Source organism: Choloepus didactylus, chromosome 8 (genome assembly GCF_015220235.1).
Source record: "Choloepus didactylus isolate mChoDid1 chromosome 8, mChoDid1.pri, whole genome shotgun sequence".
NCBI classification, from domain to species: Eukaryota; Metazoa; Chordata; class Mammalia; order Pilosa; family Megalonychidae; genus Choloepus; species Choloepus didactylus.
In genome coordinates this window covers 8,472,290-8,498,725 of record NC_051314.1, presented here as the reverse complement: position 1 = coordinate 8,498,725, position 26,436 = coordinate 8,472,290, and the positions used below count along the sequence as shown (strand labels likewise).

The following is a 26,436-nucleotide window of genomic DNA, read 5'->3' as shown; positions in this document are numbered from 1 at the left end:
TCACATACAAGAGATCCTAAATATTATTGATAGCAGATTTATCAACAGAAACCATGAAGGCCAAAAGACATTGGGATGCAATATTTAAATCCTCAGATAAAAGAACTGTTAGCCAAGAGTTCTACATCTGGCAAATTATCTTTTAAAAATAAAGGAGAAATTTAGATATTTATAAGTAAATAAAGTTGAAAGAGTTCATTGCCAGAAGAACTGTCCTATAAGAAATGTGAAAGGGAGTCCTTCAGGCTGAAACAAAATGTCATGAGACAGTAACTTGAACCCATAAGAAGAAATAAAGAACACTGATAAAGGTAACTACATGGGTAAATATAAAATCCTGTATTATTATACATTTGTTTTCCCCAAGTATAATTTAACAGGAAAATATGTAAAACAAAAAAACATTATAGATCTGTGTGAATGGGCAGTTAATGTATAAATATTTACTCTGAGACACTACCAATATAGTTGGGGAGGGACAGAGATATATAGGAATAGAAAATTTGAATACAACCAAAACTAGGTTGGTACTATCAACGTAAGTTTTTAGTTTGAGGTGTCTATTTTATTTACAAAGAGAACTACTAAGAAAATAACTAAAAAATATAAAGAAAAGGAAGGAAGAAGAGAACCAAAATAGTACACTACAAAAAAGCAACTAAATACCAAAAAGGCAGTAACAGAGTAATTGAGGAACAAAAAACATAAAAGACATAGAGAAAATGAATAGCTAAATGGCAAAAGGAAATTCTTTCTTCTCTTAAATGTCCATGCATTGAACTGTGTATTAAAAGGCACCTATTAGCAGACTGGATGAAAAGGCATGAGCTATCTATATGGTGTCTACAAGAGATTCACTTTAGGCAGAAAGAAACAAAGAGGTTGAAAGTAAAAGGTGGAAAAAGATATTCTATGCAAACAGTAATCAAAAGAGAGACACACTGGTTACATTATTCTCAGACAAAATAGACACTAAGAGAAAAAAGATTACAAGAGATAAAGAAGGATATCGCATATTGATTAAAGGTTCAAGTCAGAGAGAAGATACAATGATTATAAACATATTTGCACTTCACAAGAGAGCCCCAAATATATGAAGCAAAAATTGACAGCAGTGATATGAATAGAAAGTTCTATAATAGTTGGAAATGTCAATACACCCATTTCAGTAGGTGATAAAACATCCTGTAGATGATAAAAAAGGAGAGGACTTGAACATCACTATAAACCAATTAGACCTAATGGACATAGATAGAACACTCTGCCCAACAACACATTACACATACTTCTGAGGTTGAATATGCAACATTTTCCAAGATAGACCATATGTTAGACCACAAATCACATCTTAATAAATTTTAAAATACTGAACTCATAAAAAGTATCTTCTCAGATCACAATGGAATAAAGTTAGAAATCAACAGAGGAAAATGTAAAGTGCTCAAATATGTGAAAATTAAAAACACACTATTAAACAAACAATTGGTGAAAGTAGAAATCAAAAGGGAAAGTAGGAAATATCTGAGGAGGACTAAAAAAAGAATTGTATAGTGAAAATTATAAAATATTGCTGAAAGAAATTTAAAAAGACCTAAATAAATGGAAAAAACATACTGTGTTCATGGATTGGAAGACTTAGCATAGTTCATATATCAATTTTGCCTAAAGCAATCTACAAATTCAATGCCATCCGTATCAAAATTCCACATCCTTTTACTTTTCTTCTTTTTTTCTAGAAATGGGAAAGCTTATCCCCAAATTCATAAGGAATTGCAAGGGACCCCAAATGGCCAAAACAATCAAGAAAAAGAAAAAGTTAGATAACTCACTCTTCTTTATTTCAAAACTTACTAAAAAGCTACAGCAATTAAAGCAGTGGGAGATCAATATAAGGAAAGACATATAGACCAGTGGAACAGAATTAAGAGTACAAAGAAGCCACATATATATGGCCCATTGATTTTCAACAAGGGTACCATGTCCATTCAATGGGGGAAAGAATAGTCTGTTCAACAAATGGTGCTGGGGATTCTAGAAACCCACAGGCAAAAGAATGAATGTGGACCCTTACATCTTACCATATACAAAAATTAATTCAAAATGGCCCAAACACCTAGATATAAGAATTATTAATATAAAACCCTTTCCAAAAAGTACCAGCAACAAAAGAAAAAAATAGATAAATGGGACTTCATCAAAATTGTAATGTTTTTACATTAAACGACATTAGAAGAAAGTGAAAAGATAACTATGGAATAGGAGAAAATCTGATGAGGTTTTAATGTCCAGAATATATAAAGAACTCCTACAACTCAACAACAAAAAGACAAATAAATTGAAAAATGGGCCAAGGATTTGAATAGACATTTCCCTAAAGTTGATATACTAATAGCCACTATGAATACGAAAGAGTGGCGTGTAGGCATCTGCTTATAAGTGAATCACTAATGTGGAAATATCCTGTCACTGTCATAAATGAAAAAGCCTTACCACTTGCCATGAATCCGAGACTATCATACAGCAAATTATAAACAAGCAAAGCAAAGACTTTAAACTCTATTTAGATACCGGTGCCTGCTTCAGGGAGATTAAGTGTCCAAGGCACGCTAAGAACCCAGCGGAGCCAATAAGACTTCCTTCCTGATTTAGGAAATGAAAAGGAAAGCATTTCTTTCCAGGACCTTCCCCTTGGAGTTAGAGAAACACTCCCGACTTAGGGGCGGGGCCTGGCGCTCATCTGCATGGGGTTAGGGGCGGGGAGGGGCCAGCCGGGGCGGGTCTCAGCCCCAGAATTTCTGGGCCGCAGTGGGGATGCGGGGCTCAGAGCACACCTGTAGAGCAGCAGCGGCCGTGACCCCGGGACCGACTGCCGCCGTCATGGACGACCCCGAGCGCGGCTGGAGCCTGTCCTTCGCGGGCTGCGGCTTCGTGGGCTTCTACCACGTCGGGGTGACCCACTGCCTGAGCGAGCGCGTCCCGCACCTCCTCCGCGACGCCCGCATGTTCTTTGGCGCCTCTGCAGGGGCGGTGCACTGTGCCGCCTTCCTCGCCGGGATCCCACTGGGTGCGCTCGGCCGCCTCCGAGTCTCCCAGGGGAGGGGGCTCTCCCGGGACTGGGGCGCCCCGTGGGGCAGGGGTTGGAGGAGGACACAGCGGGGGCTCCCGGGGCTGCTCCTCCCGGACAGATGCATCCTCCGCGGCGCCCTCTCGCCTCGCGCGGGGCGCTCTGTCACCCGCCTGGGGAAGGGCGCTCCTGGGGGTCAGTTTTTCCGGGCGCGGAACCGTGAGCGAAACCAGCCAGAGCTGGGCCTTGTCGAATCCCGGACGCTCACGCTTTAACCCCCGACCCCACCCCGGACCGAAACCAGGGTCCTCCCGGTGCCATAGGGGGAAGCGGTGGGGCCCCGGGGTGGAGGTTGGGGCCGGTCCAGGTATGAAATGGGACTTCATCAAAATTGTAATGTTTTTACATTAAACGACATTAGAAGAAAGTGAAAAGATAACTATGGAATAGGAGAAAATCTGATGAGGTTTTATCCCCAAATTCATAAGGAATTGCAAGGGACCCCAAATGGCCAAAACAATCAAGAAAAAGAAAAAGTTAGATAACTCACTCTTCCCTGGGCTACACGCGGTCATCGCGACGAGGCATCTGGGAGCCCAGCAGCTGCTGGGAGTGGGCCATCCTTGGGTGTCTTCCAGGACAGAACTGATTTCGGGTCGTGACCACCGGGGTGTTGTGCTTGGTGGAGAAGGTGGGGTGGTGGGAGAGAAACTCATCGCCTCTCTCTCCTTCAACATTATGCAGGACCCTTCCTGGGACCTGGTGGGTCCTGGACATCCCCCATTGTCTCCTTTCATCTCCACTGACCTGGGTGTGGGGTTTGTGCCTGGCTGACCCACAGCTCTAGGGGAATCCCACCTCCCATTCCCCCACTCCCCCCAAGCAAACATGTGCAGATGTGTTATCAGCCTGTCCAATGACCAGAGGGTAGAGCCTGGGACCAGTTTCAGGGTGAAGCTGTTGTCACCTAAAGGTCCTCTGACAGGAAAATAATGCCCTTTATTAGCCCAACTTTACCTGGGTTTCCTTAACAATTTGCTCTTTACTCTGCCTGGTGACTGCTGTGGTGGAGGAAGGCACAGCCAACAGGGAGAGACTTTGCTCCCAATTGCCAGGAATCCCCTGCCATGTGGGCTGGCTGGTCCTAGGGTCCCCTCCAGTGCAGGGGGACAGAGGAATTGTGGGCTGGAGCTGTGACTGGCAGGGCCAGGGGGAAGCTTGGGAGGAGGTGAACTCTGTCTTGCTGCAGTCCAGGATTTATGGCTGGCCAGGTCTCAAGCTTGGAGAGGGGCCCTGCAGACCAGGCAGACAGGGCCAGGCCAGCAAGGGAGATCAGAGGGAGGCTGAACATGTGCCCCTTGGCCACTTGACAGGCTGCTGGTTCTGGCATCAGAGGCTTGTGGTTAGCACCAGTTATTCATGGGAAACCCCTTCTGCATCAAGCATCTTACAGACAGCATCTTATCTAATCCTTTCTGACCTCAAACAGTAGATAAATATCATCACCATATTAAAGAGGGTGTCTTTAAGTCATCTTTAATGAAGAGGCTAAGAAAGATAGTGATGTCACTTGCTGAAGCCTCTTAGCTAATAAGCTGATGGAATGGGGATTCTAACTCAGGTCCAAGCCTGCCTTCTTTCTCCTGCACCCTGCAGTGCTAATTGAAGCTCTGGTGCCAATGAGTTCCTGCCGTCTGTCTTGTGGACAATGGGGATGGGGTCAGCATACTTGGACCCCTGGAAATGGGGGCTTATTCCTGTAGGAAGAGCTAGAGTAGCCCTGTCTAATAGAAATACAGTGCAGGCCACATGGATAACTGTACATTTTCTAGTGGCCACACTGACAAAAGTAAAAGACTAAAAGTTACCAGTGAAAGTAATATTGATAGTATATTTTGTTTCACCCAATAAATCCAAAATATAATAAATATAAAATAATAAATATGATAAGCTTTAAGTACAATAAGAATTAAATTCAGGAAGTGTGAGTTCTCCAGTTTTGTTTTTTTTTTTTCCTTTTTCAATATAATTTTGGCTTCTTGAGTTACCTTGCCCTTCCAAACAAATCTGAAAATTGGCTTTTCTGCTTCTGCAATGTAGGCTGCTAGAATTTGATTCAGATTGAGATGAATGAGTAAATAATTTTGGGTAGAATTGGACATCTTAATGATTTCCAGTCTTCCAATCCATGAATGTGGAATGTCCTTCCAGTTATTTAGGTCTTCCTTGATTATTTTTTAGCAATATTTTGCAATTTTCTATGTGCGTGTCTTTAACATCCTTGGTTAAATTTATTGGTAGTCATTTGATTCTTTCAGTTTCTACTCTAAATGGAATTATGTTCTTGATTTCCTCCTCAGAGCTCTCATTATGAGTCTAGAAACACTATTGGTTTTTGTGTGTTGACCTCAAAGGCTGATACTTTGCTGAATTCATTTGTAAGCTCTAGTAGCTCTGCTGTAGATTTTTCAAAACTTACTATATATAGTATCATGTCATCTGCAAAGAGTGAAAGCTATAATTCTTCCTTTCCAATCCGGATGCTTTTTTTTTTCTTCTGTTGTTGCTCTGGCTGGAACTTCCAGTAAGATGTTGATTAACAGTGGTGACAGACAGCATCCTTGTCTCATTTGCTATCTTAGAGGGAAAACTTTCTGTCTTTCGCCATTGAGTAAAATGTTAGCTGTCGATTTTTCATATATTCTCCTTATCAGGTTGAGGAAATTTCCTTCTATGCCTATTTTACTAAGTATTTTTAATCAAGAAAGGATGCTGGATTTTGTCATGTGCCTTTTCTGCATCAATTGAGATGATTGAGCATTTTCCCCTGGTTGTTCTCTTAATGTAGTGTATCACATTAATTGATTTATTATGCTGAACAACTCTAGCATACCTTGGATAAAACCCATTTGAACATGTTCTATAATTCTTTTAATGTGCTGTTGGATTTGATTTGCAACTATTATATAGAGGATTCTTGTTTCTTTATTTGGTCTCTAATTTCCTTTTCTTGTAGTTTATCTTTATCTGGCTTTGGTATTAAGGTGATATTGGCCTATAGAATGAGTTAGGTAGTGTTTCCCCCTGTCAAATTTTTTCAGAAATTTATTTTTGGAATGCTTGGTAGAATTCACCTGTGAAGCCATCCGGTCCTGGGCTTTGGTTTGTTGGGTGGCTTTTGATGACTGATTCAATCCATTAAATTGTTGTTTTTCTGTAGAAGTCTTCTATTTCTTCTCAAGTCAGTGTAGGTTGTTTGTGTGTTTTTCAGAATTTGTTCATTTCATCTAGGTTGTCTAACTTGTTGGCTTACAATTGTTCATAGTATCCTCTTATGATCCTTTCTATTCCCATTGGGTCAGTAGTAATGTTCCCCATCTCATTTATGATTATATTAGTGTCTTATATCTTTTTGTCTATGTAGACTGACTGTTTGTCAATTTTATTGATCTTTTCAAAACCAACATTTAGTTTTGTTAATGGTCTCTATTGTTTTAAAATACTCAATTTCATTTATTTCTGCTCCAATCTTTGTTATTTCTTTCATTTTGCTTGCTTTGGATTAAGTTTACTGTTCTTTTTCTATTTCCTCCAGGTGTGCAGTTATGTCTTTAATTTTTGCTGTATTGTCTTTTTAAATGTATGTGTTTAGGGCTCTAAATTTCAATCTCTTGCATGGCCTTTGCTACGCCCTATAAGTGGTGATATCTTGTGTTACTGTTTTTATTGGACTTAAGATATTTACTGCTTTCCTTTATAATTTCTTCTTTGACCCATTGATTTTTAGAGTGTGTTCTTTAACTTCCATTTATTTGTAGATTTTCCAGGTGCCTGCCTGTTATTGATTTCCAATTCCATTCCACTATGATCAGAGAAGATGCTGTGTATATTTTCAATATTTTTAAGTTTATTGAGCTGTGTTTTGTGACCAATATGTGGTCTGACCTGGAGAATGATCCATGTGCAATGGAGAAAATTGTATATCCTGGTGTTTAGGGGTACCATATTCCTTATGTGACTGTTAGGACTGGTTTATTTATCATATTTTTAAAGTTCTCTTTTTCATAATTGATCATCTGTCTCAATGGCTATTGTTGTGAAAATTGTACTGAAGTCTCCAAGTTTTCTTTTAGAGGTTGTCTATTTCTCTCTTCAATTTTGCAAGGGTTTTTCTCATGAATTTTGGGGCAATATGGTTAGGTGCATAAATATTTATGACCGTTATTTCTTCTTAGTAGATTTTCCCTTTTGTTAATACATCATGTCCTTCTTTGTCTAACAGATTCTGATTTAAAGTCTATTTTGTCTGATATTAGTAGACCTACCCCAGCTCTTCCTTTCATACTGTTTACATGGAATATTTTTTTCCATCCTTTCACTTTCAACTGAGTTGTGTCTTTCTTTCTAAGATGAGTCTCTTGTAAACAACATATAGTTGGGCCATTGTTTTTTTTATTCGTTGTGCCAATCTATGTCATTTGCTTGGCAAGATTAATCCATTAACATTCAGGGTTATTACCATAAAGGCACTACTTACTTCTGCCATTTTATCCTTTGGTTTTTTATATGTCTTATCTTCTGCATCTCTTCATTCTGTTATTGCAGCCTCATTTTCTGTAGAGTTGATCTAATGTGATGTATCTGACTGATTTCTTTTTCATTTCTGGTTCTGTGTATTTTAAAAATACTTTCTATGTGGTTACCCTGGGGTTTATATTGTACAGCCTACATCTATAAGCTACTAATTTTAAAAGATGCCAATTTAGTTTGGAGAGCATACACATTCTCTGCTCCCATACCCATCTGTTTCCCCTCTATATGTTGTTTTTCTTCCACATTACCTCTCTGTAGTTTGCATGTCCTTTATCAGGAAATATGCCTTTTTCTCAATCAGTTGTATTCTTACTCTTATAGGAATTAAACAGCAGGGTTATACATTAAGGATAGAGTAGTACCGGGTTTTGCATTTACCCTTTAAGTTACCCTTACTGAAGAGCACATTTCTTCACACTACCCCATGCCATTATCTCCTTTCTTTTCTTTCAATCTGTGGTACTTTTATTAGTAATTCTTGTAGGGCAGGTCTTTTGTTACTGATCTGACTCTTTCTATTTATCTGGGAATTTTTTTAACTTTCATTTTTGGAGGACAATTTTGTCACATAAAGAATTTTTACCTTTCAATTTTTCTCTTTAAGTACCCTAAATATATCATACATTGCCTTCTTGCCTCCATAGTTTCTGAGAAATAGGCACTTGGTCTTATTGATGATCCCTTGTATACGACAAATAGAGTAGGTCTATTAGGATTTATCCTGTTTGGAGCATGTTGTGCTTCTTGGACTTGTATATTTAGTTCTCTCATTAAAGTTACAGAATTTTCACTCATCATTTCCTGAAATAGTCTTTATCTCTTTTCCCCTTCTCTTCTCCTTCTGGGACACACATAACACAATGTTTTTGTGCTTCAAATCCCTGAGACATTGCTCAAGTTTTTTATTCTTTTTTCTGTCTGCTCCTCTGACTGTATGGTGGTGATTTTCCTGTCTTCTAGCTCACTGATACTTTCTTCTGCCTGTTCAAATCTTCTGTTGGATGCCTCTAGTGTATTTTTAATCTCCATTATGGTGTCATTCATCCCTATAATTTCACTTATGTTCCATTTTAAACTTTCAAATTCTTCTTTATGCTTACTCATTGTCTTCTTAATATCCTTTAGTTGCATATACATATTTTCCTTCATCTTCTTAAACTGATTTAGGGGATCTGTCTGAACTTGTTTGATTAGTTCTTCCAAGTACAGTGTCTCTTCTGAAGTTTTCATTTGTCCCTTTGCCTGAGCCATATATTCCTGTTTCTTAGAATGGCTTATAATTTTTTGCTGAAGTCTTGGAACCTGATTATTTTGATGTGTTAAATCTGAAGGTCAATTTATCCCCTTTCTCTAGTATTTTATTGGTGATTGCCTTTGTGTTAAGGCTCTTCTCTGAAGACTGGTCCATCTTATTCTGGACTTTTTGAGAAGCACCTGTTAAATTGTTCACATTTTCTCAGGTCTTCTTCATCTTAACCTTGCTGTGGATATTTGGTACAACGTTTAAAATTCATCTTTTATGCAGGGGTATTGGCCTACCCCACCTCGATGGTTGCTAACATGACCACAGTCATAGGAGACTGGTGGTTTGATGGGTTGAGCCCTCTACCACAGGATTTACCCTTGGGAAGACTGTTGCTGCAAAGGAGAGGCTAGGCCTCCCTATAATCATGCCTAAGAGCCTCCTCCCAAATGCCTCTTTGTTGCTCAGATGTGGCCCTCTCTCTCTAGCTAAGCCAACTTGAAAGGTGAAATCACTGCCCTCCCCCCTACGTGGTATCAGACACCCAAGGGAATGAATCTCCCTGGCAACTTGGACTAGGACTCCTGGGGAGGAATGTAGACCCAGCATCATGGGATGGAGAACATCTTCTTGACCAAAAGGGGATGTGAAAAGAAATGAAATAAGATTCAGTGGCAGAGAGATTCCAAAAGGAGCTGAGAGGTCACTCCGGTGGGCACTCTTATGCACACTTTAGACAACCCTTTTTAGGTTCTAAAGAATTGGGGTAGCTAGTGGTACATACCTGAAACTATCAAACTACAACCCAGAACCCATGAATCTTGAAGACAATTGTATAAAAATGTAGCTTATGAGGGGTGACAATGGGATTGGGAAAGCCATAAGGACCACTCTCCCCTTTGTCTAGTTTATGGATGGATGAGTAGAAAAATAGGGGAAGGAAACAAACAAACAGACAAAGGTACCCAGTGTTCTTTTTTACTTTAATTGCTCTCTTTCACTTTAATTATTATTCTTGTTATTTTTGTGTGTGTGGTAGTGAAGGTGTCAGGGATTGATTTAGGTGATGAATGTACAACTATGTAATGGTACTGTGAACAATCGAATGTACGGTTTGTTTTGTATGACTGTGTGGTATGTGAATATATCTCAATAAAATGAAGATTTAAAAAAAATCATCTTTTTATGCTATTGTTTCATGTCCAGGAGAAAGATTGCTTTCCTCCCTTCCTTCTCCAGGAAGCATGATATGTTCTGATGATTTTTTTTTACATAATTTTCTCCCAAGTTATATGATTTGCTTAAATTCTTTCCCTATTCAGTGGCCTCTTTTCCTAACAATTTTTAATTCTGGTACATGTCCCATTGTACAGGAATTAGGTCACATCTCCCAGAGTTTTGTTTTCCTTTAAGACTTTTCTACCTGTGGTTTCTTCTCTGTTAGGGTATCCTGCCTTGGGAACTCAGGAATGGTCAATCCAGAAAGGTGGGTCAATCAAAAAAATTAAGGTATTTAACCAGAGTCTGCAGTCACTGTGCACTCCTCTTTCCAAGAGTTCTGCTGCAGTTTCCTTTTTAAAATGCTTTTTGTTTCCCAGATGAAGCCAAACATTGAGGAAAGTGACAGCCTTTGTCTCCACCTTCATTGTCCAACACAGAACTCCTTAGCTGGTTATGTTGCCACCTGGGTCTCTGCAGACTTGGGTCCCTATGCCTGGATTCCATGGGGTTCCAACTCACTGCTGTGAGTGACTGTATATTCTGCACCTGTGGTAGAAAGAACCTGGCTGTGCTGCCTCTGAAAGACTCCCAAGCTGTGCAGGACCAATGAGGGTCATGCTTGAACTGGCATATTGGGCAGGATGCCTCATATCTGATCATGGAGATTGCATTTCTCCTTTTTGATTCAGACTTTGGGGCATACTTCTCCAGTCTCTATAATCCTCCAAAGTGCCAAGCAAGTGGATACTGAGGGAGATTTTTGCAGGGGATGTTTTATGTCTCCCTCATGATATTTGGCCAAGCTTTTGAAATTAGGTGCCTATTTTAAACATCTAAGTTTGGTCTATACACTAAACCAGGGTTCATTAGCCACATCTGGCTACTGGTGACTGTGTTCAACAATGAAGGTTGAGAGAAAGCCTGTCAGTCTCCTCAATGTTTGGCTTCATCTGGCCTTGGCATAAAGCATATCATGTCTCCAATGTGGTACATTCTTCTCTATGTTTGTCTCCCACCACCGGAATCTACTATATGCATGCTGACCAACCTAGCCCAGAGAACCAGGAAAAGAAAACTTAGCATCTTCCACCCATCTTTATCCATAAAAAAATACTGTAGAGAGTATCTCCTGGAACACCTCCCAGACAATGTCCACCAGCTTGTCTCCGGGAAACTGTGCACCTCACTCACCAGATTGTCTGACTGGGAAAACGTTCTGGTGTCTGATTTTCAGTCCAAAGATGAACTTGTGGATGTAAGCTGTTTACTTTGCTGGGTGTTGTCAAGTTTAGTTTTGGAAGGAACACAGAGTGGGGTGTTCTAGGATTCCTGCCCTGTCTCATGAGATGCTAATGAACTTCTCTGCATATGATGCTGATTTGGTGTGTGATCCAGAGCAGTGTAGACTCTGTGTGCCTCAGGTAGTAGCATCATTTAACCCTGAATAATACAGGACAGTTTCAGTTTCAAATAATCCCTGCCCAGTCTTCAGGACTCGGCTTGTGACCACCTCCTCCAGGGAAACTTTTCAGAGTGTGTCCCTCACCCTGACATGTTCTACACCTGCTCCATCATGAGGAGGCCTTCTAGAGCAAGGCCCACAAGTGTGGGAGCATATCTTATTTGCCTCTGTCCCCAGGGCCCAGCACAGAGAAGATAACCTGCATATCAAATTACCATTTAATTTGGCTGATGCTTAACACAGGACTGTATAAGACAGAAAACTTGCCCATGGAACAAGCAGCCCAGCTGCTCTGTTTCATCCTCTCTTGTTTGCAGAAACTTTTGCTAGGCAGCCATCACTTGTGCATTCCCATATGAGTAGCTATCAATGAATGAGTGCCCCATTTTCCTTAATTCTCTCCATCACAGTATGACTCAAAGTCTGGTTCTTGGAGAGGAAGCAGCAGCATCACTTGGGAGTTCTTAGAGATCCACACTCACTGGAAACTGCCTCAGAACCACTGAATCAAAATCTAAGAGCCTCCTCCCAAATGCCTCTTTGTTGCTCAGATGTGGCCCTCTCTCTCTAGCTAAGCCAACTTGAAAGGTGAAATCACTGCCCTCCCCCCTACGTGGGATCAGACACCCAAGGGAATGAATCTCCCTGGCAATCCATCTCAGGGTGGAGCCCAGAGTCTGGGTGTTGGCAAGCTCTCCAGATGCTTTGATGAATATCAGAACTTGAGAAGCCTTCAGTCTAGCCCCTTCTGAATTTGTCAGTGGGCCAGTAACTTTGTCCTGTCTCCAGTGGCCAGCATGCCTCCTTGTGGGGAACAGAGGCTGGAAGTTTAAGGCCAGCATAACACTGTTGTTAAGGACTTTACACTCTAGAGAAAACACATGGACCTGAAATCCAAGTCTTACATTGGTTCATCATTCATTCAAGCCACTGACCAAAGCACCTCCTCTGTGCCTAGAGAATTTTTAGCTTTTTCGGCTGCTTGTTTGGATAAGGCTTATGAGAGGCCCAGGGAAATAAAAGGCAGGCAGACTCTTTTTTGGATGGTGGAGTCACACCCTTTTGTCTTCACAGGTCTTAGTTTGTTCCTGCTTTGTCCCCTTCTACAGTGTCTTAATTCCTCCAACCTTCAGAGGTGTGGTAAGTCTCCCTTTCAGGGGTTGCTAGTGCTGACTTCAGGGTCCTTGGGATTACCTTTAAAGATGTGATTGCACAGCTCCTTCCTGCAAGACACTAGGATCAGAGCTTCCTTCCCCTTCTCCACCCCAACTGAATGCCCAAAGCATGGTTTCTCTCCTGTTGTTGCAATGGCATGGCCTGGCCCAGGCACAGTCCCTTCTTCCAGGGGCTGCACATGGATGTTTTTATCTCCTCCAGAAGTAAGCATCAGTGTAACCAGCAGCCTCCTGCTGGTGGCCCCTGACTGCCCAGTGCTCAGTTCTTGCTATTCTTCCTTGTTGAGAGTTTGAGTCACTTCAGGGTCTGACTCTGTGCTTTTCAACTGAAGGTTTTGATCAGAAGCTGCTAGTAGTATTGGGATTTGATTCAATGAGTAGATAACACTGGCTGATTCCTGGGCCATTGTGGGGACAAGGAAGCAGGTATTCAGTCAATCTCTGGGTTTTGGGCTAGGCTTTGGGTCTGTGCTAGGCTACATGAAAGCATTCCTCTAGGCAGTGGTTGTCAAGAGGAGATGATTCTGAATCCCCAGTACCACTTTCATCACCACTGGATTGTCATAGCTGGGCAACTGCTACTAGCATCTAGAGGATAGAGGCTGGGGATGCTGCTTAACATTCTGCAGGGCACAGGACAGCCCACACCACAGGCTTATATGACCCAAATGGCCATAGTGCCAAGATTAATAAGCCCTGTTAACCCTGTTCTAGGGAGGAAGTTCATGAAATCCCACTGTCTTGGATCAGGAAATCACTTTAGAGGCCCTCTCAGTTCACAGATTAATACAGGTATAGGCCATATGTCTGCAGAATGGAGGCATTTATTTACACTCTCAGAGCTTCACTCATAGCCCAGATGCACTGCCAACCTTGTTTGCAGGGAGGAAACCCAGGTCTAACACGAGGATGTGGCCATCCCAAACCTTCACAGCCTCTTCATGACACAAAAACCTAGAACTGGATTCCTGCTCTCCCACTTATGAGATGGGCCGCTTGGGACAAGTGTCTTAACCTTTCTGAGATTGACTTGTAAGATGTGGATTTATAGTAGCACAATATCATGGAATTGTTTTAGAATTGAATGTGATAAGGCAGATAAAGTGCTTTGCACAGAGCCAGGCACATATAAGTGTTTGGTAATGCAGGTTATGATGTTATTACCTTTCCCCTCCCACAGGCCACTCTGGCCATAGCTGATACACAATCACCCATTCAATATGCTCACTTAAGCCCTCCTGAAAAGTACAACAGGTCATTCTTGAGAGTCCTTTGAGGAAACTCAAAACATTAGTGGTGAAAACTTCCAAATGGAAGGAAAAATTTTATGTGGTGCAGAAACAATTAGATTTTGGGATATCCCCTAAATGAAAAAGAGTCCATATGGTCTTCTCCTCCCTCTGTCTTAATAGAGATTTCTTACATTTAGTTCCAAGTTCCTTTATAGCAGTTAGATTTTGAAGCCTTCCTCCATCATCTGTAGAAATTGTGTGGCTATGATTTTGAAGGTGTTACTGTGTACCTATCTGATAATTTTTGGACTCAAAAGAAGTTTCCATTAATGGCCAGAGCATGACCAATCATAGCTAGCTCTTTTCTGGACATGTTTTTAGTGAAGCTCTGCCATAAAATTTCCCCACTTGGAAGGTAGAACATGTTCCGTTTTTAGTGTTTTGAAATCATTCTTCTGTGGGCATACTAACAATTAGGTGGGCTTGTTGGGATTTGAGAATCATTACAGACACCAATTCCACAAATGGAAACACTATCCAAATTTTACCAACACTGGTCTGTCCCAGTTTGGCTGTGAACCATAAGAATGTTTACTATATAGATGAAGGAAAAGACATCTTCAGCATGATTTGTGCAAAATGCGACTTTTTGAAGGTGGAGGATAAAAGGACATCTTCTGCAGGCAGTCTGGGCTGTAGGTTTGTTGTTTAATTTAATTCTCAATGTCTCTCAAGGAGACAATTATCTGCATTTTCAAGGTATGGAGGGAAAAGACCCTAATTAATTATCCTGTCCAAGTTTTCCAAAGCACCAAGGAGGTTTGCTTTTGAACCCATGACTACCTGTCCCTTCCAGGGAAGTGGTCTGCTCTCCATCAACTCTCCCCCCAATTTCTACAGGGCCCCTCATTTACATGCTAACTTTATGCACATTATAAAAACCACTTGTGTGGGCACCCACCTAACATAGGACTTGGCTAGCAGATGGTGGGTGCCTCCAGCCTCCATCTTGCCTCTTGGCCAAGCACCTTTGTGCACTGAACAAACTACACAACAGCTCAAGGCTGCCCTGGATGCCTGGCATGGTAATACTCAGTAAGGATTTATTGAAAGATTGATTAAGTGTGATTCTGAAGCCCCTGGTCTCCCACTGCATCACCCTGCTTGTAACTCTGAGAAGCCTCTACCTATAGTCAAGAAAACACATGAAACTCTTGCACAAAACATCCAGCAATATTTGTCCTGATTTCCTTCCTTAACAGCAATACATGGATGGATGTCTGTCTGACAATGTGCCCTTCACTGATGCCCAAACAACCATCATTGTGTCCCCCTTCTGTGGGAAGCATGACATCTGCCCCAAGGTCAAGTCCACAAACTTTCTTCATGTGAACTTCAGCAAGCTAAGTCTGTGTCTCTGCCCAGAAAATGCCTACCTTTTGTTCAGAACATTCTTCCCTGCAGATCACAAGGTGAGTGGTGCATGAAAGAGTTGTGTGTGGTGTGAGCATCTGTGTGTGTGCACAGTTATTTTGCTTTCCTGTCTGCCAGGAGATACCCATTTTTTCTATATACAAATAACAGAAATAGTCATTGAAAAGATGAAGTGAAAAACAAGTAGCTTGTAGCAGAAGCTCACAGATTCTCAACCCTGCTGTCCATTGGGAACATTAAAACCCAACTGAAGCTCAGACCTCACTCTTAGTGTCTGTGATGTAATTGGCCAGCATTGAAGCCTAAGAATTTTAATCTTTTTCTTAAGTTACAAGAATATTATTATTTGTGGCCATTGTTAAGAACCACAGAATTCAGTGGTTTAACCACTTTGGATCATTTTTGTTTGAGCCTGCCTTCCACCCAGATAATAAAGCAAGGTGTAGACTGTGTCCACAGACAGTTGGTCCTCTGGGAAATAAAGAGGGTTATGCAATACTTTGCATACCACCAACAGCTGACACCACCAGAGGGAGGGAAGACTGTCCAAAAGAACTGGTTTTCTTGTGTGGTTTATAAGACAGTTATTAATTGGACCTCACCCCACAGTTGCTATTCCTGTCTGCATGGAGCAGGGGAGGGTCATACAGTTAGCAGAAGAGGCAGCTGCTGTTGGACTGGTGATACCTAGGACAGGGTCTGACATGTGTCAGAAGGGAGGCTTGTTCCAGGGACAAAGGGATCCCTGAAAAACAAGCACCTGTCCTGTCTGAGCTTTCACCATAGGCTCGATTCAGGAGGTGACATCTGTACCACATCCCACAGTTTAGAGGAAATGTTGTCTCCCAGGAGCCCAAAGCCCTCTGTTCAGCTTCACTGAGAACCTGATAGGCACTCAGAAGGGCTCAGAAATTGAAGGGTCCTGCACTGCATCTCTGCAGTGTTGAAGTGATGTTTAATAAATGGCACTTAACAGATTCTTCTGTGCAATTACTTTATTTGATTTGCTCCCAGGTACTTAGAGATACATGCCTCCAAGTATATTTGGATGCCCTTAGATTCTTGGAAGAGCAGGGTAAGTATAGGGTGAGAGGTCAGATGAGCCACTTTAGCAGGCTCTCTTGTTGGTGGTCTTTGGAAACAGAAGATTGAACCTCAGTTACATCTACCAGAACTCAGCTCTTTTGTGCCACTCTTGCTCAATCCATGCATTTGCTAAATGAGATAGTAAATCTTATTCCACTTGATAGATGAGGAAACAGAAGCATGGAGAGTTTACCAAGGACCACATGGCACTGAGGGGCAGGGTTGGTATTTACCCCAGAAACTTATGAGCCCAGGGCTCTTCCACTTCCCACAGGGTCCCCTTATCTGCAGGTTTTTTTTAAATTAAATTCAGTTTTATTGAAATATATTCACATACCATGCAATCATCCATGGTATACAATCAACTGTACACAGTATGATCATATAGTTTGGCATTCATCACCACAATCTATTTCTGAACATTTTACTTACATCAGAAAGAATCAGAATAAGAATAAAAAATAAAAGTAAAAAAGAACCCCAAACTTTCCCCCCCATCCCACTCTATTTTTCATGCAGTTTTTGTCCCCATTTTCCCACTCATCCATCCATACACTAGATAAAGGGAGTGTGATTCACAAGGTTTTCACAATTGCACTGTCACCCCTTGTAATCTACATTATTATACAATTGTCTTCAGGAGTCCAGACTACTGGGTTGGAATTTGATAGTTTCAGGTATTTACTTCTAGCTATTCTAATACCATTAAAACCTAAGAGGTATTATCTATATAGTGCATAAGAATGTCCACCAGAGTGATCTCTCAACTCCATTTGAAATTTCTCAGCCACTGAAACTATTTCATCTCATTTTGCATTCCCCTTTTGGTCAAGAAGATATTCTCAATCGCACAATGCCAGGTCCAGATTCATCCCTGGGAGTCATATTGTCTGCAGGTTTTTTTTTAAATTCATTTTTATTGAGATATATTCACATACCATGCAATCATACAAAATAAGCATGCATTCAATTGTTTATAGTACCATTATATAGTTGTGCATTCATCACCAAAATTAATTTTTGACATTTTCATTACTATGCACACAAAAATAATAAGAATAAAAATTAAAGTGAAAAAGAACAATTAAAGTAAAAAAGAACACTGGGTGCCTTTTTTTTCCCTTCCCCCATTTTTCTACTCTTCCATCCATAAACTAGACAAAGGGGAGTGTGGTCCATATGGCTTTCCCAGTCACATTGTTACCCTTTATAAGCCACATTTTTATACAATCATCTTCAAGATTCATGGGTTCTGAGTTGTAGTTTGATAGTTCCAGGTATTTACTGCTAGCTATTCCAATTCAATAGAACCTAAAAAAGGTTGTCTATATTGTGCATAAGAATGCCCACCAGAGTGACCTCTCAGCTCCTTTTGGAATCTCTCTGCCACTGAAGTGTGTTCCATTTCCTTTCACATCCCTGTTTTGGCCAAGAAGATGTTCTCCATCCCATGATGCTGGGTCTACATTCCTCCCCGGGAGTCATATTCCACATTGCCAGAGAGATTCACTCCCCTGGGTGTCAGATTCCACATAGGGGGGAGGGCAGTGATTTCACCTTGCTTGCAGGTTTTCATGATTCTTTTGCTCTTCTACTTGAACCATAGTGAATATTTCATTTAACAGGGAATGAAATTGAACTGAGTTCAATTCTGTTGCCAAAATGATGTAATCAGAATGGTCATCACCATCCAGGTTGGGGTCACAGCTGGAAAACTAGTTCTACCCGGGGCAACATGGCAACTTTGAGTCATCCCAGCTCTTTCAGGCTCGAGAGGCACTAGAGTGGAATTAAATATTAGGTGTCTTTGGAGCTACTTTTCTTGAATACTAAGAGTTGTTTAGATTCTTGGTTGCTTTACCAGTCCCCTGGGTTAGTTTTTGACCAACATAAAGGAGGCAGTAGGGTGAAAAGGACATATATACAATTTGCATTCTCTGCAGATTCTGTGTTTGCAAATTCACCTACTCACTAAATTGTACTGCTGACCACAAGAGCAGTACTAGCAACACTTTAGAGGTCATGCATGGAAAAGGGTTGGAAGATTTGAGTGGTCTGATGTGCATGTTCCCAACTGAGGTCAGGGCAAGTGTCACTTATCCTTCTCAGCTCATACTGCCAAGAGCAAGTGTCCTTTTCACAGTCTATTTAATGCCATGGCTGTTGCATTTTTTGTGCTTATTTTTGGAGATTTCACTGTTTAAAATGGCCCCCAATTGTAGTGTTGAAGAGCAGTCTAGAATACTGAGGGTAAGGAGACTGTGATGGGCCTTAAGACAAAAATACATGTGTTAGATCAGCCTTCTTCAGGCTTGAGTTCTTGTGCAGTTGGCTGTGACCTCAATGTTAGCAAATTGACAACATGTATTAAATAGTCTTTAAAGAAAACCACAGATAAAACAAGGTTATGGATTGATCTATTGATGAAATTGTTGGGGGTAGAGGCTTGCTTCTGGATCCAGCAGCTGTAGGTCTTCAGAAGGGAACAGATTTGCAAAAAGACCTGGTGTGTTCTGTGTAGGACACACAGGGAGAGAGGTGCCCCAGGGGCATCCCTTCCTGACAGGTATTGGGGTCTGGAGTATGGGAAGGCAATCAGGGCTGGATATGAAATTCATGGTACCGCACAAGTGGACTTAGTGGGCATAATTTTTGGTTTCAGTTCTGCTATTTCCCAACTTGATGACTTTAGAGAAACTTTTCCCTCCCTGGGCCTTGGCATCCACATCACAACAAGGGCTGTTTGGAAGAAAGGAAGTATAAGCAATTCCTAATAATTTTGGTGACAGGTGGAGTCCAAGCACACATAGCATCTGGGCTGCATTTGTTTATAATGATCAGAGCAAGATTCCTGAGCAGGCTGGCCTTCCTGTTGCTCTGCAGCAGGAATGGAGTATTTAAAATATATCTGAGGGAAAGTGATGTCAGAGAGGATGTGGAGTATGATTAACAGAGGCCCAGAAACATCTAGAGTGAAGCATACACATGAGGTGTAACTTGAGGTGCAAGGTGTGGGCATTCAGGAGCAGCCCCTGGTCTGGTCTTTTTACCCTGAGGCTGGGATGGAGTGTTGGCAGGTGCATCCCTGGGCATCTCTAACTACCTATCAGGGACCACTTCCCAGTGTTGGATATGGGGTCCCAGCATCTAGGACAGTGCCTGACCTGCACACCTCCCCTTACTTAGTTCTCCATTTATTTCATCAGTAGGTGACACAGGCAAGGCAGTGTGATGGAAAAGTGTGCCACCTTGGATATCAGTCTTGGGTTCATTTTCTGGCTCTGCCACACATTAGCTGTGTGGCATTGAGTAAGTCCCTTAATCTCTGTGTTTTTGAGTCCTCAGCTGATAAATGGAGACAATGTAATGATAGCAGTCAAATGGCTACTATCAAGACTATGATGTTCCTAGCTCAGGGCCTGGGACATCTTAACCAGTGGGTCAGTTATTAGAAATTAATTATAACCCTTATCTTTCAACTGCATGAATCCAGGTGTGGATATTGAGCTCATAGAGGTGGTGAGTGGGGGAGCCAAGAGCTGAACTCACATCTTTCTAGCGTCAAAGACCCTCACTACTTTCTCCTCATTATAAATGCCTGCCCCTCCTTGAATTTCAGCTAAGAAAAGGACTGCAGTTTCCATGTGTTTGCTTTCCTATGCTCTAGCTCAGGGGGTGCATAAGTAGGTAAGTAACAGTCTGTTTCCCAAATTATCCTGATGGGCTTGTCCCATGCTTTTTGCTCTTCATAGGTATCTGCACCAGGCCAGGGCCAAGCCTGAATTTACCCTCTGAAGAGAGAAAGTCTGAGGTCAGTGCTCCCCGTGGGGAAAACATGAGCCTGGAGGCTCCCTGGGAGGCAGCTGCTTTTGAGATGAAAACCAACAGAGCTGAGCTGATGGAGACACTCTCTCCCAAGCTTGCTAAAGGTAGCAACTATTCAGGGGGTGGGGACAGGTGAAGGAAGTTGTTTTCTGTGGACATTTGGAGGAGAAAAGGGTTTCTTTCCTGTGTGTTGTGGAGGAAGGTGATGTGGCCTAGTTGAGAAGAAATGGGGAAAAGTGACCAGGGACAAGGTGATCATGGGGCCACCACTTCTCACAGGCACAGGCTGAGCTCAGGGTGGTCATTATATACCAGCACAGTTGTCCTACCTGGTGGGTCTCCTTGGCTCATAAGAACTTCAGCCTCATTGGGTTAAAATCACCTTCATTTGATCTGGGCATCTTGATTGATAACAGCATCTTCACATCCACAGTGCTGGAGTCAGTATTTCAACAAGACTTGAGGGGGGATACAACTTAATTCCCATATCAGGTTGCAAGGACTATTCCATAGAAATTTCAAGCACTACTAGGTAAAAGTGTTTGGTTTTTACCCTGGTGGGAGATATCTCTTACATAGAGTTATACAATTTTCTTATTCAGCACTGAGTGAAGCAATGAAAGACACGGGTGGCCACATATGCAAGATGTGGAACTTCTTCCCTCTGAGGATAATGTCATCTATGATGCCATCCTGCACCCTGCCTCTGGAGTCTGTGATTGCTCTTGTCAAAAGGTGAGAATTTCATATTCTCTGAGTCTTCCTCAGGGGTTGATGTGAGGATGATAACACAGTCCAGGCCCTCAGCCATAACATGGCCCAGTGGGATGGACAGAGGCCCTGCTGACTGGAGCTCACAGTCTATATGGAAGGTCCCAGAAAGGTGCCTGCCTGTCCTCCTGGAGCCATGAGCACCCTGTCACCTGGCACAAGCTCAGAAACGAGCTGGGAGACTTGATGAGCCAGTCATGGCCACACAGCATCTGCTCCCATCACTCATCATCCCCTGGGGAAACTGAGGACAAGAGAGGTTGGGATCACAGCTCTGGAGGCACAGGGGTGACTAGAATGTTAAATCAGGTTAACGTAGAGTGCAGGCAATTCCTTCTTTCATTCTAGCCCTAGTTTGTTGATGTGATTCACAGTCAGCAAAGGAGATGAAAAGGTCAAAGAAAGAGGCTCCTAGAACTTGTTTCTTGGGCACAGTCAGACACATGGCTCAGGGATGGGACTTCCCTGCTTCAAATCCTGGCTCCACCACTGACCACAGCTGTGTGATCTGTGAGAGCCCAGGCTTTTTTTTTTTTTTTTTTTTTCTTTTATTTCCATGTAAATCCCTTGCTCTTCCTTGTATCAAAGTGGTCTACCTTTGCTTTAGGGCTCTGTTAGGCTTATTTTTGGTCTCAATTTCCAAGTTCACCTTCTGGGAACTCATCAGACTAGAGTTAGAGGCAACTCTGGCAATTGACCCAGACTGAAGGTGCTGTTGTAAGATAGCTGCACTTGGGGTTGATGTTTTCTTTTTGTTTCTTCTTCTTTTTTTAAATCTTGGCTTTTTAAAAAATTCAAATTTTTTGATATATGTTCACATACCATACAATCATCCATAGTTTACAATCAATTGTTCACAGTACCACCATACACTTTTGCATTCATCACCACAATCAATTTTTGAGCATTTTCATTATACCAATAAAAGCAAAAATAAGAATAAAAATAAAAGTAAAAAAGAACACCCAAAACATCCCAACCCCCTATTATTTATTTAATTTTTGTCACCATTTTTCTACTCATCTTCCATACACTGGCTAAGGGGAGTGTGACCCACAAGGTTTTGACAATCACATGGTCACACCATGAAGGCTATATAGTTATATGATTGTCTTTAGGAATCAAGGCTTGCAGTTCAACAGTTTCAGGTATTTCCTCCTAGCTATTCCAATACACTAAAAACTAAAAAGGGATATGTATATAACACATAATAATAACCTGCAGAATAACCTATCAACACCACTTGAAATTTCCCAGCCACTGAAACTTTATTTTGTTTCATTTCTCTTCCCCCTTTTGGTCAAGAAGTCTTTCTCAATCCCAGCATGGCTGGTACAGGCTCATCTCCATGAGTCATGTCCCATGTTGTCAGGGAGATTTACACCCCTGGGAGTCATGTCCCACATAAGGATGAAGGCAAGTCCACCTGCTGAGTCAGCTTAGAGAGAGAGGCTACATGTGAGCCACAAAACAGGTTCTTTGGAGGTGAATCATGCACAATTATAAGTAGGCTGAGCCTACCCTTTGCAGTAAAAAAGCTTCATAAGGGCAAGCCCCAAGATTGAGGCTTCAGCCTTCTAAATTGGCAGTCCCCAATGCTTGTGAGAATAATACCAATTTCCCAGGTGTCAGGAAGTTTAATATTTCCACATTTTCCCCCAGTTGCTCAAGGGGGCTTTGCAAATACATTTTTATTCTCTGCCCAAATTACTTTGGGGTGTATTAGGGCTTCACACTAACCTCTACAAACCAACCAGATCTTACCCCCTTTCAAAGTTCCTTATGATTATGGTGTTTGCATAAAGTGACCATCCAAGTTCAATTATATGGTGTGTTACAGAAAATATAGATTTTGTACCAAATAAACATCTCTTTTGTTTTCACACAGAAGTTGAAGTTTTAAAACACTGTCAATATTGTCCTTTACCCTTTAGTTTGATTTGCCTTAGTCCTAACCAGATCAGCTTCATTCATATCTCTAATTGAAGTCTGAATTCTTTTTTCAGCTTTTTTAACAGTTGCTCCATGGGTTAATACTGACTTTTGTAGCTGCTGAACTCTGAGATCTGAGTCTCAGGGGTTACACAAATACCTGAAGTTCCAGGGACTGACCAGATTATACACAAAGAGCTCAGCATCTCAGAATTTGGAGATAACCATTACAAATCAGGAATAGATGTGACTGCTGTAAGAGCTAACAATCTAGGGACCATTACAATAAGCCTCCCCCTAATAACCTGTGCTCTTAGATTCAGTTCTCAGAGTTTGCACATTATTGTTAGTCTGTATTAGTGACTCATTATGATGTTTTTCTTTGTTTCTGGCTTATTTCACTCAAAATGCTGTCCTCAAGGTCCATTCACCTAGTTGCATGCCTCTCATGTTCATTCCTTCTTCCATCCACTCAATATTCTATTGCACACATACACCACATTTCAACATTCTGTTCATCAGATGATGTACCCTTAGGCCACCTCCATCCATTGCAAATCATGAATACTGCTGCCATAAACACCAGTGTTCAAATGTCCATTCATAACCCTGCTCTCAGTTTTTCCAAGTATATTCCCAGTAATGGGGTTTCAGGACCTTATGACAACCCCATATTTAGCTTCTTGTGGAACCACCACACTGCCCTCCAGACAGGCTGTACCATTCTACTTCCCTACCAACAGTGCAAAGGTACATCCCTCTCTCCACATTTTCTCCAGCACTTGTTATCCCTCTGTTTTTTTCCCTTTTTTAGAATGTTGATAACAACGCTCATGTGTGGGAGTGTGTGTATGTGTGTGTGTGCATGTATAAGTGCATGTGTACCCCTACAAGCTGGTAAAGTAGTTGTGTCTGTGTGCATGTGTGTGTGTGTACACACATGAATGAGATATTGCTGCTTTGGGTTTTATTCCCACAGGCTGGTGATGTGCTTCCCATATATTCCTGATGGCATGCAGTGGCAGCAGTGGGCAAATGCCCAAATTTACTCTCATTTGATGGCTTATCTGCTCTCCACTTCCATATAAATCATCATACTGTTAGTGTGGGGACTGCACAGGCATCCTATTCTTCTGATCAGACCACCACAATATTTCAGAAACCTTTCGCTGTGTGCCTGATTGGTGGTAAGCACCTTGTACTCTAATGGAGGGAGCCTCTGCCTTGGGGTGGCAGCTGAATAAATCAGAGGTTACAGTGCTGAAAATGGAAATCAGATTTGCACATGGTGCATTGGCCTGCTGAAGAGAGATGTGGGAAGCCTTCCCATGGGAGGAGTCCTTTGGGGCTTAGTCTTATTGGCAGAGGACAGAGCTGGATGATAGAGCAGGGGAAGGGCAACTCAGGCAGAGGGAGCAGGATGAAGGTTGGGGAATGTCAGACAGCCTGTGCTTTGCTTACAGGACACAGCTCTGGATGCCTGCAACCTAGGTAGGTAGGTGTGGTGTGGACCAGGTCAGGCTTCTCAGGATGGGCTAAGGGGAACCAGCTCTGAGGATGGAACCTGGCAATCTATGTACTTAACAAATGACCTATCCAGGCAATGCTGCCACAATCTGAATTCATACAACTGCTGATGCAGAGCAGGAGGGCCCTTGTGGATATTCAGGGACTGAACCTTACCTGGAAAATCATGGGCTTCTTTTCCTCTCCTGTCAATGGGAAGGATCCTCATCTCAGGAAATGGGGTTATTGTTGTCCTGGTTGTTTTTATTATTACTGGAAGCCATTGGAAGGGTTTAAAAAGGGAAGCCTGGGGATTTGGTTTGCTGTGGGAAGTGGAAGATGGCTTACCTGTTGGGGAGCTGGTTTGTGTGAATGCATAGATGGACCCTGTCAATTGGTGGAGATGCCTGTGGATGTTCAGTGGGTGATGCTCTGGGGATAGAGAGGACAGGGATGGTGCTGTCACCCCAGCACATGGGTGGTGGTGGGAGCTCCAGGTGGCAGCAGGGCCTCCCTGGAGTACTCAGTGTGCATGGCAGAGCACTGAGCTCCCAGAAGGTCAGCTGACTCTATGATGGAAGTTGTCAGAGCAGAAACAGTGGCTAAGCTTGCTTTCTTCCTGTGGTTCAGAAGCCAAACTCCAGTGCCAGGGCATCAGCCTTTTGCATAACCAGAACATGACTGATGCTGATGGCCTCCCCATGCCTCCAGGAGCCTGGATGCCTGCTCTGTGGACTGCCATTAGGGCACAAGCTGAGGCCACCCAGCAATCCATCCTCCATTCTGGCCTGATCTACTCAGGCAGCAAAGTAGCTGCCAAGATGGGAGGGCTAGAAAAGGGTTTCTAAGTCATTTCAGGAGATGAGATTAAAAAATTCTTCCCAGGTTGCTAAACCCACCCAACCTTTGTGATGTTACCTATCCTTGGCCTTTTAATGAACTGGTGCTTCAGGAGTATACAACCATGGCTTCTAGACTCAATTTATTGTTTATCAAAGACACATGTAATGAAGTTCTTTTTAGGAAAAGCTAGGAAGATTATGTTGTTATAAGTGGATGTCCAACTTTTCTGGAAAGCTAATATGTAAGTGTCTGAGTCAATTGGGTCAGTTGCTTGGAACATGGCACCTGGGAAGCCAAGCAAGGAGGGTCCTTTGCTGGCTCTGCTTCATAGCTATCTTAATGGAATGTCCTCTGTGAGGGTCCTAGAATGGCCAGTATTTGGGCAAGTAGGGTCCTAGTGACCAATGGCATCTAGAAAATCTCTGTCAGCTCGGAAGTCATGTGGCTGGCATCTGTTGGTCCTTTGCTCCCGGGTTGCATTGCAGTTTTGAAATGAAACTCACCTTTCTGCTTGGTTCCCCTGGGATGTTTCTCTCTAAGCATCTGGGAGTCCTCTCTTGGCTTCTCCTGGGCAAACTCTGGGTTTCAACTCTTAGCTTAGTATCTCCATATGTCCTTCTGTCTGCATCTCACAGCATCTCCAAGTGTCTCATTCTGTGTCAGTTCTTAGCTTCTCCCAGGTGCAAACTCTGGATTACATATCTTAGTTTCTCTCCAAAGTGTCTCTCTGTCTCTCTGAGCTCCTTCTCTCCATGAGCTCTCTGAAAGGACTCCAGTAAACTAGATGACCTCCATGGAAATGATCTAATCACAGGTCTCACCTACATTTGGGTGGGTCAAATCTCCTTAGAAAAAACCTAATAAAAATTTCCCACCCTACTCTAAAGACTAAGTCTGCCCCACAAGATAGCATTAAAGAATGTTGCTTTTGTGGGGGTCATAATAAATTCAAACCAGCACAACCCAGTTATGTTAAACAATAAAATAAAATGTATGTTGGTGTCTATAGTATATGGATATATAAATGGAAAAAAGACTAAAGGGATATA

At 42.1% G+C, this 26,436-nt stretch overlaps 1 protein-coding gene across 1 annotated transcript in view; it reads left to right on the top strand.

Moving 5' to 3' along the window:
* Positions 1-2,877: 2,877 nt before the first annotated feature.
* Positions 2,878-26,436, top strand: part of LOC119541675 (1-acylglycerol-3-phosphate O-acyltransferase PNPLA3-like) — a 98,049-nt gene continuing 74,490 nt past the window's right edge. Inside the window, exons 1-6 of the mRNA XM_037845780.1 lie at positions 2,878-3,062; positions 11,142-11,376; positions 12,658-12,723; positions 15,253-15,462; positions 16,439-16,499; positions 20,263-20,439. Coding sequence (XP_037701708.1) covers positions 2,878-3,062; positions 11,142-11,376; positions 12,658-12,723; positions 15,253-15,462; positions 16,439-16,499; positions 20,263-20,439 — 934 coding nt within the window. The remainder of the gene's footprint in view (positions 3,063-11,141; positions 11,377-12,657; positions 12,724-15,252; positions 15,463-16,438; positions 16,500-20,262; positions 20,440-26,436) is intronic.